General features: G+C 30.9%; 1 protein-coding gene across 1 annotated transcript; it reads right to left on the bottom strand.

Moving 5' to 3' along the window:
- Positions 1-10,187: 10,187 nt before the first annotated feature.
- LOC132738673 (uncharacterized) lies at positions 10,188-14,275 on the bottom strand. The gene is made up of 2 exons (XM_060726250.1): positions 14,175-14,275; positions 10,188-12,759 (listed from the first exon to the last, which is right to left on the bottom strand). Exon 2 carries the CDS (start codon positions 12,750-12,752, stop codon positions 11,298-11,300), a length of 1,455 nt encoding a protein of 484 aa, XP_060582233.1. The 5' UTR covers positions 12,753-12,759; positions 14,175-14,275; the 3' UTR covers positions 10,188-11,297.
- Positions 14,276-14,627: the final 352 nt, after the last annotated feature.

The following is a 14,627-nucleotide window of genomic DNA, read 5'->3' as shown; positions in this document are numbered from 1 at the left end:
AAAAAAAAGTTACACTGTGAACTTTGTATATATATAAACTACAAGAGATATCAACAAGTAACTACTTTTCTGTGACCAAAACTAATTTGTGGAGCGTATGATTGACTCACTCAGTTCATCCTGCTCCTGTTAACTTTTAACTGTACAAATGATAAGCTTAATTTTAATATTCAGATATGAAGAATAAACAATACTTTATTTCATTTTAAAGTATCCACCCATGCAAAACATATACGTATACAGAACAACAAAATATACAATTTTATAACGTGAACAATTTTAAGCTCCTCTTTTCAACAAGTGGAGTTATTGTCGTGACCCTCTCTTCAGCATTCACATTGACATTGGTAAACCTTTTTGTTAAGGTCCATTTTCTCAGTAAATGTAATAGCTATTCATTTCAAACCTTGGTGTAATTGTTAATTGTCATGAAAGGACACCATTAATTTTCAAAAAGCCAGATTATTCAAAAATTATTTAATAACTATTAAAAATGTAGGCCTATTCACTTTTAACTTGAAATTTTTGTAGACTATCAAGGGCAGGTAAGTCTGCTAATCACATTTGCAGAATAATATTCCCTTCTTCTCTACAGTATATGTTGATTTTATTGATCTATATTATAAAGCAATGAGAAAATTGCACTCTGTCCACCGGGACAAGTCTTGTTACAAATATAAATATAACTAAAAGGCATGTAAATTAACCCACTGTCCAGCAATTTTTCAATATCAAGACTTTGTGTATCAAACTATATGTTTATTTAACTTCCCTTTTTATTAAAAAGCATAATAAAAAATTGCTTTGTAGATAATAAAATATTTAATAAATATATTGTACCTTTAAATCGTAATCCTCAAATTGTCTCACAGGTGTAAAAATGTAAATATTTTGTTGTTGATATTGGATTACGTGGACTTTGATATTGGTATTTACTTCCTTGTTTTGCAACGGAAAGTTACAAGTTCAAACCGGAAAGATCAATTATTTATTTAGTATATACAGGTGCCTTCTGTGCGAGATATTGTTAAAATTAAATTTAAATGTTATGATTTGTTGTGAGTAAGATTTCCCAACTTGTATTTAAGGTATTACCACCCTAATAGGCACTATAAGGAACTGAAAAAATTATATCATAGGTCAGATATATACCTTAAAGTACACCTGTATGCAAAATTTAAACAAACTTTACCGTATTGTAATGGTTTTATGATGGGTTATGTTGGAATAATTTTGAAGACTTAATGAGACTTACATTAAGATTATTTGAATCCCGATCAATAGTTTATCAACTACAATCACTTTTAGGATCACACATAGAGAAAGGAATCTGGCTTATCAGTAACACTGGTCAGTCTTTAAGATCATCACTAGAGCATGTAAAAACTTAAGACATGATCTAGAGATGAAAATGCATAAATTGCCAAAATGATTCAGATCGTGTTACTTGGTGGATGTGTGATCTAAAAAGTGATTGAGATTCATAAAATACAGTGCAACCTCTGCAGATCACAACTTCTGTTGCCGAGTGGTTAAGGTCGATAACTTCAAACCACTTGCCCTTCACTGCCTAGGGTTCAAATTCTGATATAGACTTTTCACGGGACCCTTTCATGTGAGGAAGCTATCCAGCTAACTTACTGAATGTCAGAGGTGCTATTCATATGCTTGTTTGTGTCTGAAATTATGCAAGGTGGGGCATCTGAGGTTCATCAGTAAACAGATGATTTAGGTTGATTGTTGAAGATATTTTGTAGTTGTGAAGATAAACATTGCTATATAGCATCAATATTAGGAAGCTTTAATTAAGCTATTATACAGTTGATATAATTTATGAGATACATTGATGCTCCCTGAAGGGTGAGCTTATAATCGCCGCTTCGTCCGTCTGTACAAACCAAGAGGTACTTGTTTGACTTTAAGAACAATAGGTATTGGTACATTTTCTTTGATCCTGTTCTTTCCGTTTTTACTTGTGTGTCATTTTTAGACCTTGTGTTACTAAAATGACTGAAAAGATCAAAGGAAAAGTCACATAAGAACCATTTCGTAAGTCTGTCTGTCCATCTGTCCCCTTTTCTTGTCCTGGACATAAGTCTGAAACAACAAGCGGTATCAATATGAAACTTTGTAGGCAGAGAAACCTCATTTAGTAGAAGTGCAGTGCAAAAGGACCATAACTGTTACATTTGATGTAGGTCTACACTAATAAGTTGTTAGCAAAAGTTCAGATATATCGCTCACTGTTATTCCAGAATAAATACATTTGTTTTATAATTGTGAAAAATCAACCAAAATTGAAAATTTTTGCATTGCTTTTCACACATATGAGGCTTAGAAAGACACGGAAATATAATTTTCGATTTATTTCTTAGTATTTCTTAATTATCTCTTGCAAGTCTGTCTGTTTTAGTGCCCCAGTTGATCTATGTAAGAAATTAGAATTTAATGTTTGGACCTCAGTGGAGTTCCTTTAAGAAATATATACAAATGAAAGAAACCTACCATAAATTTATAGAAAGTATTAAAACTAAAAGTTAAAAAAATAGAACAGAACAGAACAGAACATTATTTTATTTCGACTTGTACATAGTACATAATCATAATCATACATAGTGTGATAATACATTGCAATACATTACAATACATTTTCAATACTAATTTCCAATGCATTAAAACAAACTTTAAAGACAATGTCACGTTACTTTAGTTATTATTTTAGAATGTTATTTCAAATTAACAAAAATTGATATTATAGTGTTGAGGATAAACTGTTTTAAACATAATTAAATACATGTTTACATAGCAGACATATCTTCAGAAAAAATCTATACATAAAAATGTTGAATGGAATTTGTATATTCTTTAATAAAGACATATATATTCATAAATCAAATTTATCTGACATAATTAACAATAGTATTTCTGTAATTTAATGACTCTTTTATATATTTTGCCAGATTATATAATATATTCTTTTGATTGCTACATAGTAGTTCAATAAACTTTATCATGGAAGGCCTTTTATAGTAGTATTTTTTAATAAACTTTTTTCTAATTTCTAAGAAACATGGGCATATCAATATGAAATTGTATTCGTCCTCTATATCAACATTGTTACAGCAAAGACAATATCTTTCATTACGTGGCAATCTATTTTGACCATACCTTCCAGTTTGAATTCTCAGTGAATGAGCTGACATTCTCATTCTTGTAATAAAAAATCTATAGTGTTTTGGTAAAATATCTAAATAATTTTCATATAATAGTGTTGTTTTACAACTTTTATAAAGATCCAATACTAAACTGTTTTCAATCGCTGTATTCCATTCTTGTCTATAATTATCCAACAGTCTTTGTTTAAACAATCTTGGAAAAAATTTACAATCAACTTTATTAATATTATCAAAATAATCGGAAAACCCATACATATCAAGCATATTCTTAACATCAGTAACCCAATTATTACAACCTTTATGACAATCGTATAAACTTTGTTCATAAACCTTCTGCAAGATAATATTATCTGTAACTAATAATTTACACCAAAATTTTATAATTCTAACATATCTATTTATGAAAAGCGGATATCTACCTAAATCTCTGTATACGCTTGCGTTACATGTATTTTGTCTAACATTTAAAATTCTTTTACAAAATTTCATGTGTATACGTTCTATGTCTTTGGACTTATTATAGCCCCAAATCTCCGAAGAGTATGATAAAATTGATCCAACAAATGCATCAAAAAGCTGACACAATAATGTAGGCTTAAAATCAAAATCTTTACAATTATACAATAACATATTTAAAGCTTTTAAAGATTTACCAATCAAATGTTCCCTGTGCAACGAAAAATTACCAGTGTGGCTGAAAACTGTGCCAAGATAATTAAAATGGTTTACAATTTCTATTTCTTGTCCGTTATAAAACCATTTTTCATTGTTAAAAATATTTCCCCTTTTTCTAAATATCATTATCTTGGTTTTTTCAATATTAACTTCTAATCCCCATTCTATACAATAAGTATACAATAAATCAAGGCTATTTTGTAAATCATCCGGACTTTTGCCTATAATAGCCATATCATCTGCAAAAAGTAACAAGATTAATATAATGTCGTCAATTAACAAACCAGAACTTATGTTGCTTTGTAAATGTAACTCTAAATCCTCTACAAAAATGGAGAAAAGTATCGGTGAAATTACCTCCCCTTGTCTTAAGCCCACGGCATACTTAAAAAAATCAGAATAACAATTACAACATCTTACACATGACTTAACTTTATTATACACATCTCTAATGATTCGCAATATTTTACCTTGAATGCCGCACTTATACATTTTCAACCAAAGCGAGTTTCTACATATGCTATCAAAACAAGATTTTAAATCAATAAACCCTACATATAACCTTTTATTATTATTAAGATAGTGTTGAATTACATTTTGTAAAATAAAAATGGCATCAATAGTTGATTTTCCTTTCCTGAAACCAAATTGACAGTCTGATATAATGCAATTGTTTGAACAAAAATTTTCAATTCTAGTATTTAATACAGTAGTAAAAAGTTTAGATAAACAACTTAGGAGAGTAATTCCCCTGTAATTTTTTACGTCACCTGAGTCACCCTTTTTGAACACAGGCACAATAACACCCTCTGTCCATTTATCTGGGAAAAAACCCGACTCTAAAATAATATTAAATAAATCACATATATGTCCACATAAAATATCTAAGGACGATATAAAATACTAATTTAATAAACAGTCTGATCCGGAAGCTTTATTTTGTTTTAAGGATTTTACAGCTTTACGGATCTCCTCACATGTAATGGGTATATCTAACTCATCAAACCTACAATCACTTGAATTAAAATCATGTTCATTACAAAACGTTTTACACTCTAAATTTTTTGATTCAAAAATATTGTTAGATAAATTTTCAAAATATGTCTTGAAATCTTCTACAGAAATGTCATCTGAAACAGATGTTTTATTTTTTTTAAAATGAGACCAAAATTGCTTTGGTTTACTAAATCGTAATTTTTCAATTTCAGAATATTTCCTCTTTAAATATGATTAAAAAAATAAACCCGACTGTGACTGCCAGATTTTACTTGTGGGCAGTGGATTATAAAGTAAAGTTATCCCTGAAAGAAGTTTGGGAAGGCGTTAAAGGGAAGCTACTCAAGTGGGAAAAAAAGGGGGATTTACTCAGGTGTGCATTAACAAGAATCACTATTGTGGTCCTTTAAAACCCATATAGGCTCTTTCATAAATTATTGTTCTCAATGATAAATATGTACATGTATTTAATATTAATACATTTTAACTTTAATAAATTAAGCACAGTAGCGTTGACAGAAATTTAAAAGCTGGTTTTATATACATAGTTTTTTTCCCCGTTAAATTTTCATATTTTTACTTTGTATCTGGTATATGTACTGATCATGTTAAGTTTATTTATTTAAAGGTCACACTCTGATAAAATGTAAATACGAGGGATTTTACAATCTTATGTGGTTTTCAGTACTGCAATATAGCAATGTACATGTTATTACAGATTTTTTTATGTCTTTATTTCTGTTTTAAATACACAAATATTTTTCAGAAATATATTCCAATAAACAAGTTAAAATGGTTAAGTTGATTTATTGTTGTTGTTGTTTTTTCTTCAAAAAATACTAGTATATTTTGAGTAGAAGTGTTGTATGCCAACATTACCCTCGTGATTAAAGTAGCCGACTTATGACCACTTGCATCTCGCTGATATTGGTTCATATTCTACAGGCCACTTTTAATCTTCCATGTGAAGAAGTTATCCAGCCATCATAGGCAGTTGGTGGCTCTACTCATGATCCTTCTTGTGCTTGAAATTGGGTATTCCTTCATCAGTAAATCTGGAAAGTCATCGGGGGTGGGGTTAAAATTGGCCACTGTGAACAAAGACCACTTCACATTTCCCATTTGTGGCCTTTGTTGACAAGTTTGACTGTATATTAAAAATCACACCTTTTTCGGTCAAACACAAAAAGGCAACATAACTGGCTGGTTGACATGTTACAATGATGTTCATGAGCCTTATATTGCTATCTGAATAAAAATTGTCAGACAAAAGTCAGATAGGTCAATCTATTATACAATAATTGTGTATGGAGACACATCTGATTGAGTATACAGTGTATATTTCACTTGCAACATGATCATGAGGAGAAAATGTACTTATATCAGTTTAAAAGCATGTGTCGAGGGCGTCCGTGGCCCATTGGTTTAGGTAAATGTTAACTCCAAACTACTTGCCCCTCACAGCTTTTGGTTCGAATCCCGATATGGGACTTTGGATAATTTTGTGTAAGGAAGTTATCCAGCTAGTTAACAGATCATCAGTGGTTTTGCTTAGGTCTTCCTACACCAGTAAAGCTTGAATGTTGCCATATCCATGGCTCAGAGCAATACTGGTCTAACTGCTATTTTTGAAAATGTTCAGGAGAGGCAAAATTCTGATTTTATTCAAAAATACTTAAGAATTTTTTTTGCTAACTTGACACTAATTATTATAAGAATTAATGCCATTTATCAAAATTTTAATTAAAATAATACAAATTGTGTATTTTAGAGTTAGACCTTTATTGCGCTGAAATTCTGAGCGCAATACAAGACTAACTTGAGTTAGACTCAAATTCCCTCTTGCAATTTGGTAAAAGTGGTACAAATATTTGAGTTAGACCTGTTGTACCTTGAATATTTTGATATAAATGAAATTTTAAATTGTGAACAAAATTGTTATATTAATTCAAACATTGTTAAAAATATTCTGCAAGTCTGTAGAAGAACTTTACAAAGACTAAATCCTTTAATATTTTTCTATTAATATATCATGCGAGCTGTAACTTTAGATGAAAGTAACACTTCTTTCTTCTTTTTCAATTTGTTTGAGATTCAGATTTACTTAAAATCTTTTGCAGATTATCTGTGTAATAAATTTGAATTCTAAACAAAATGCAAACAGTTTAGATTCATATAGTGTTATGAACAGTAGTCATGAACAATGATGACTGATGATCCAGGTATATTATTATGATATCATCAAAGTTTGAAAACATTTTGAATGTACACTCACATTTGTACAAAGAAGACACATTTTAATATTATTTTCTCAATGCACACCATTACCACCATTGGTGCTTAAAATTTTCTGTGATTCCGATATTACTGTTATGCGCTAAATCTAAATGAATTTAATGTATGTGGTTCTCTTTTCTGATGATATAATCATTTTTATTACATGCTTTTCGGTGGTTTATAGAAATATATCAGTGATATAAAACTGGTAATTTCACTGTTTGAAACAGTGAAATTACCACTTTGATAATTTCACTGTTTTGAATTTAAGCCCCTTACATTGTTTCAGTGAAATACCAGCGTGCACAGTACTGGGTACCAACTTAATGACGTGACGTCGTAAATGACGTCACGTTGTATTATTATTTGGCGTGCTTTTCATTCAGAATTAGGTTTAATGTCTTTTTAAAACGTTTCTTTGCATATAATAAAAAGAAAATTTGTTTCATTTAGTGTAAGATCGAAATATATTTCACCTTGTGAACACCAAAAGTTCATATTTCACTCGTGGCTGCGCCACTCGTGAAATATACCTTTTGGTGCTCACTCGGTGAAATATATTCCTATCTTACACTGAACTAAACAAATATCCTCTATATAAATATCAAATATTTTCAAAAAATATTTTCAACTTTTGTATTTACTTTCTCATCTGTTTAGAATATATTTTGAAAGTGTAATGTGCAAATTGTACGACATGTTTTGCTGAAAACTTTGCATATCTTAAGAAAAGTGTTTCACTTTATATATCAAAGTCATTTTACCTCTAAATTTTGACCAAATAACAAGAGGTTGTTAAACATATTTTAGAGAGTACAACCCACTATCAAGGATTCATAGAACAAAGTATTGTAAGCACATGATATAATTCAGAATCATTTTTGTAAAGTTAGATGTGCTTTAAACACTTGCAACCACTTACTCATTCAGATATGAAAAGGCGCACACCTGAAGCACCATGTGCACACCTTAGATTAGCACTAAACAATAAGAATGGGTAAATGTTTGAATTTTCTCATTGACACTGATACTATACCAAAAGCAGTTGATAGTCATTACATTTTTTATTTCATTAAATTTGATAGGTAAAATTAATGGCTTTTAGATCTAAAATGAAACATTTTTATCAACTTATAGCTGTTTCTGCCACAAAAGTCAAAGAGTTTTTGACATTTGCACTCTTGAAAATTCAATTGAGTTGTGTGATGTAAAAAATTTTCAGAATATACAAGAACTGAAAAGGTCATTATAATATATATAAGTGTGCATATTTTGATTTTTTCTGCACATATCACATCAGACAGAAAGATATTGTATCAATAATATAAGTATTGTGAAGAGTGTGATTTGCACATGTTGACACTATGTTGTTATTGTATTGCTGGAGTTGATAGTGTAAAGTTTGTATATAACTTAACTTGATCAAAGAGAGTGATACAGTAGTAGATAATTAATTTAAAAATAAAAACCCAAGAACGCCCTCAAAAAAAAATTGTTCATTGTGTTACAGGCTAAGTTTGATTTGGCAGTGAAACATTATGTACAATCTACCCCCTTACACCATCTTAAGCACTGAACACATTATATAAATATGAACAAAGTCAAAGTGTAAAATTAAGAATAAGGAAATCTCAGCATATGTTTAAACAAAGGTCAAACTAAAAAAAATGAATTTTTAGAGGGGGTCAGAGGGTATGAATCCACTAGTGTAACACGTGTTATTTTCCATTTTAAATGTGTGTATGAGAAACATATATACTGTCTTTTACTAAATTGGACAAAAATGATAGTTTCAACTGCACTTTATGTTATCAAATAATACAGTATAAGACAAAATAAATGTTTAATTGTTACACTAAATTATTATTATTTTTTTTCAAGATTTTTCGTTTACAGTTACTTGTACATGATATGCAATTGGCTAATATTTCGCGATTAATACAAACACTGATGGAGGCAAATAATTTCTAGTGTTTTCATGTATTCTCACATTCTTTGTAACACATTTCAATGGGATATGCATATTATTCTGTACCTGGAAATGAAACATTTAAGGTCTAACTCAAGCATTTTTGAGGAAAAGTGATATATTTGACATCGCAATAAGAGACCAACTCAAGTTAGACTTATATTGCACTGACAAAATTGAACTACCTGAGATAGTCTTTTATTTTAAATGTAAATAAAAAAGGCAAAAAAAGCATAAATAACCCTAAAATTTTCACAGAATGTATATTTGACCTTACATTATCAAAATATGTAAAAAAGTGATTTTTGGTAAAAATGTCACTTGGACCAGTATTGCGCTGAGCCATCGATATAACCTATACTACATTTTGGTGTGATGTAAAACTGAACCTAAAAAAGTATGTATCAGACTGTCAGTCCAAAAGTTGAATGACTTACACACTGAAAAGTACACCATCATGCCAGATATGTGCACAAAACGACAATGATTGGTACTTTGAATCAGGGATATGAATTATAGTTCAAGTATTGTTTAGTTGTGCATATCGTCAGCATTATCCAGTTCAATGTTATTTTGTCACAGTCATGGCCCTTTAATAAATTAAATTTTCATTTTTAAAGTTTGTCCAAACTACTTCTCTTATACCACTAATGCAATTTCAAACTTCACAAGATTGATCAAGTCCTTGCACATATTGCACAGGTTTACTAGTTGAATGATTTTTGGCCGAGTTAAGGCCCTTTAATAAAAAATGTGTTTTTTGTGTGTAAAATGTCAGATCTTCTCAAAAACTACTGGTGCAATTTCATCCAAACTTTACAGGAATGATCATTACCAAGTCTAGCTGTGCATGTCATTGATTTTTTATGGTTCAATGAATTTTGCCTGAGTAATGGCCCTTAAATTATTTTAATTTTTTAAAGCTTTATCAGACTACTCTTCTTATACCACTGTCGCAATTTCAATGAAACTTTACAGGATTGATTGGTAGGGTCAAGTGCCTGCGCATATTACACAGGCTTTCCTCTTGAACGATTTTTGACTCAGTTATGGCCCTTGAATGAAAAGGGTGTTAATAAGTTTGTCCAGACTACTCGTCTTATACCATTTATAAAATTTCAGTGAAACTTTACAGGATTGATTGGTAGGTCAAGTACTTTTGAATAATACACAGGTTTTTTAGCTGAGTTCTTGCCCTTGAATGAAAAATGTGTTTTGACCAGTTAATGATTTTTGGGTTTCCTGCTACACAGTAGCTGCAACATGCAATTGGCTATCATGAGGCGACAAGTCATCACTGATGGCCCTTTTTATCTTACAATTACATTTTGTCTCCACTGTACCAACATCTCTACATATACCTTTAACCAGTATAGTATTCTTATGTTTTAACTCATTATTTTTAACAACAACCATTTGTTACTGACTTTTATTGATGTAATCTGTTTAAATATAAGCGTTTAACAAATAAATTAAAGTAACAGGACAAGCATTGTAGCATAAAATATAAACCATGCATTTAATGATTACAAAAGAAAACTCACCAGTTTTATCATATTGTAAGGTAAAATAGAACATAAAATGTTTTTATTCATATAACCTAGGGCAATCAATTTATCAATGTAAACAAAGTTATTTACTTAATAGCTTTTGTATCGAACATGCATCAAAAATGCTTGAAGTGCTCTTGTTATTCAATGCATTCCCAGTAGTTTCCTGTCTCGCCAAACCATTTGTAAGAATACAACAAAAGGATTTCTTAAATCATCTTACCAACATAAGATTTACATAACACTAAGGGAAAACATTAAACATATGTCTTGCTAAATTTACAGAATAATGGATAATGCAAGTGTTTTTTTTTTTTTTAACTATTTAAGAACTGCTGACATTGTTTGAAGTTTCTGTTCAAGTCTATGACAGGTTATAGATGTGAAGGAAGTTGTCAAATTTTTCATCCCGAGTATTACAGCTGTAATATAGCTTCTTTGTTTCACCACACCAACATACAGCCACTGGTCTCTTCAGATCCTGCAGCACCACCTTTCCTGTAGAACAATCTCCTGATATCTCTTCTATAACATTTCTCTCCCAGTCACACACAAAGACAGTACCATCATCTAACAGTGACATTCCCACAGGGCAACTTGTACCACTATAACTACCAATCATATCACCTTGCCAGTTTAATCTTGTTACTGTTTTTATATCCCTGTCAGATACATAGATAGAACTTCTGTTACATGTGATAAAGTGTGGCCATTTGAAAAAAATTTTTTTTCATCAATTGTTGTCAGTATAGTGCCATTCATATCAAGGATCTGAAGTTTTGCAGGATTAATGAATGACACAACAAGTTTACCTTGATAACAGCTTATACCACCACATTTTCCACCAACTTTCAAAGTTTGCTCCTTTATGAGTTTGTTTGATGAAATTGATATAAACTGGATTGTCTGTATTTTAGGAAGTGTGACAGCAAGTTCAGTACTGGTTACTGTGGTGATATTGCATGGTCCAGAATCTAGTTGTAGTTGATCAGACACAGACTGGCTGCTGATATCCACCATCTTTACAGCATTGTTGTAGTTGTCAGTTATGATAAGAAGATCAGGAGTCAGCAGAGTCATACCTGTTATACGGCATCTTAATTCATCTTTTGATGTCTCCACACAGATATTTCCCGCATGTGAAGATTGTCTAGACTTTATTTGTACAGGCTGACATTCCTTATTTAAGGTTTTGTGTGTCAATGTACCCAGTGATTTCTCTGTTCTAAACAAATTTAATATTACATCATTTGATTGAAAGTTGTGCTCTTTGATATCATTTGATGAGAGTTTTAGTAGCTTTCCATCCATATTTTTGATTGTTTTCTCTGCAAGTTTTAAATCAATGAAGAGTTTGTCAGCTTGTTTTGTTGTGTTGAGTTGTTTGATTTTGTCTGATGATATATTCAAAGATTTGGTAACTTCTTCACATGTTGTTTCTACTGATTTCAGATGTTTGTTATTTTCTTGTTCTATGACTTTAACTGCATCTTCAATCTGCCTCTCAAGTTCATCTAGTCTTTGGTTGATTTCTTCCCGAAACTTTTTAATGTCAACTAATGCATCTTTAAGAGAGCTGTTTGATTTGTGTGTCATGTTCTTGATATCTAATAATATCTGTTGAAATTTGTCAGAAGTGGTTTTAACTGCATTCAAGATAACTTGATATTCTTTGCTATCTATTATATCACCAGAAATGTCTGGTATATAGTTGACTTTGCAGGAAGTAGCTTGATCTTCAAGCGTAACACAAACACTGCAAAGCAATTCTGTATGATCATTGCAGTAGAACTTGATTATTTCTTTTGGATGTTTAAGACATGGTGTGGTTAGGGCATCAGACAGGCCTGCATGGGTGACTGTTGAGGGTTGCTGCAAAACTTTCGGCATATTTGTTGCATCCATAAGTGTATGCATTTTGGTAAACTTGTTTATCTTATGGGCTTTAAAGCATGTCTTGCAAAGGTGCTCCTTGCAGTCAGTGCAGTAACCATGGGCAGGGAGTCTAGTTCCTTCCTCGTCACAAGGCTGACAGTAAATTTGAAGATCTTCATCTGATGCCATTGATGTTGAAAATTGTTTTGATGCTTTCTTTCCTGGGACTGCCATGTTTTACCTAAAATGAGTATTGCATGATTTCAAAAATGTCCTTTAGTAAATACATAAAACTAAAGATTTATAGATGATTTGAAAAAAATTGCAGTCTTATAAATATGACATTTTTGTGGTAAAAAGTTATGTTGGCAAAATATTCAAGCAAATATACATTGTTGTGATGTTCAATGCAAATACATTTACAGCAAACAGTCCCAAAGTGTTTTGACATTTCATATTCGGATCAGAAATGTTTTCATATCGGTAAAAAGGACAAAAATTTCAAAGAAAACTGCTTTTTATCATGAATCCATGTAGATGTCTTGCCAAAATGGTTTTCATCTAATAACTTGACAAGCAACGAGCCCTTGGTACTGGAACTAATCATAGAAGCATTGGTCGCGGGTGCTTCATGAAAGCTTTTGATTTTTGGGTAAACATCTAAAAGGGTCATGGCGACATTGACCTTTTATGCCAAAACTGTTTCCAACCAATAACTCTACAACACATAGGCCCCAACCGTAACCCTGCCGTGCCTAATTTTCGAGTTATTGCCCCTTTCAAAATTTTTTCCAGGACATCTCTGAGACTACACAAGATATCAACAAGTAACTATTTCTCTGTGACCAAAACTGATTTGGGGAGCGTATGATTGACTCACTTGGTTCATCCGGCTCTTGTTAACATATAACTGTACACATGATGCTTAAAAGTGTATTTCAGATTTAATTTTAATATTTAGATATGAAGAATAAACAATACTTTATTTCATTTTAAAGTATCCACCCATGAAGAACATATGTACAGAATAACAAATTATACAATGTTATAACCTAAACAATTTTAAGCTCCTCTTTTCAAAGAAAAAAGTGGAGTTATTGTCTTGACCCTCTCATCAGCATAATCACACTTTGACATTAGTTAACCTTTTTGTTAATTAAGGTCCTTTATCTCACTAAATATAATAATACCTATTCACTTCAATAACCTTGGTGTAATTGTTCATTGTCATGAAAGGACACCATTAATTTTCAAAAGGGCAGATAATTCTAAAATTATTTTATAACTATTTAAAATGTATTCACTTTAAACTTGAAATTCTTGTAGACCATCAAGGGCAGGTAAGTCAAGTCTGCTAATCACGTTTGTAGAATAATATTCCCTTCTTTTCTAAGTTGATTTTATTGAACTATATTATATAGCAATGAGAAAGGTGGAGCACATTGTCCACAGACAAGTCTTGTTACAAATATAAATATAACTAAAAGGCATGCAAAATAACCCAGTCCAGAAGTTTTTTAGTACCATGATTTTGTGTATCAAAATACGTACTATATCTTACTTCCGTTTTTTAAAGGCATAATAAAAAAGATTATTTTAATAAGTTGCCTTTATGAGATTTTGTAGACAATAAAATATTTAATAAATATATTGTACCTTCAAATCGTAATCCTCAAATTGTCTTACAGGTGTCAAATGTAAATATTTTGCTGATGATATTGCATACGTGGACTGTGATATTGTGGACTTTGATATTGTTTGATACAACACTGATTACATTGTAAAGTGACAGGTTCAAACCAGAAAGATATCAACTATTTATCTAGTTTATATAAGTGTCTCGTGTGCGAGAAACTTTTTATATGTAAGTGTTGTGATTTTGTTGTGAGTAAGACTTCCCAACTTGTATTTAAAACATTATTTTCAGCTTCACATTGTTATGGTTTTATGATGGGTTTTGGTGGAATAACTGGAAGACTTAATGAGACTAACATTAAGATTATTTGAATCTTGATCAATATTTTACAAACTACAATCACTTTTAGGATCACACATAGAGAAAGTAAGCTGGCTTATCAGTAACACTGGTCAGTCTTTAAAGTCATCACT

The sequence above is a fragment of the Ruditapes philippinarum genome, unplaced genomic scaffold (assembly GCF_026571515.1).
Source record: "Ruditapes philippinarum isolate M1 unplaced genomic scaffold, ASM2657151v2 ctg17555_1_1_1_1, whole genome shotgun sequence".
NCBI lineage: Eukaryota > Metazoa > Mollusca > Bivalvia > Venerida > Veneridae > Ruditapes > Ruditapes philippinarum.
Note: the sequence above shows the minus strand (reverse complement) of the source record. Positions and strands in the feature narration are given on the sequence as shown.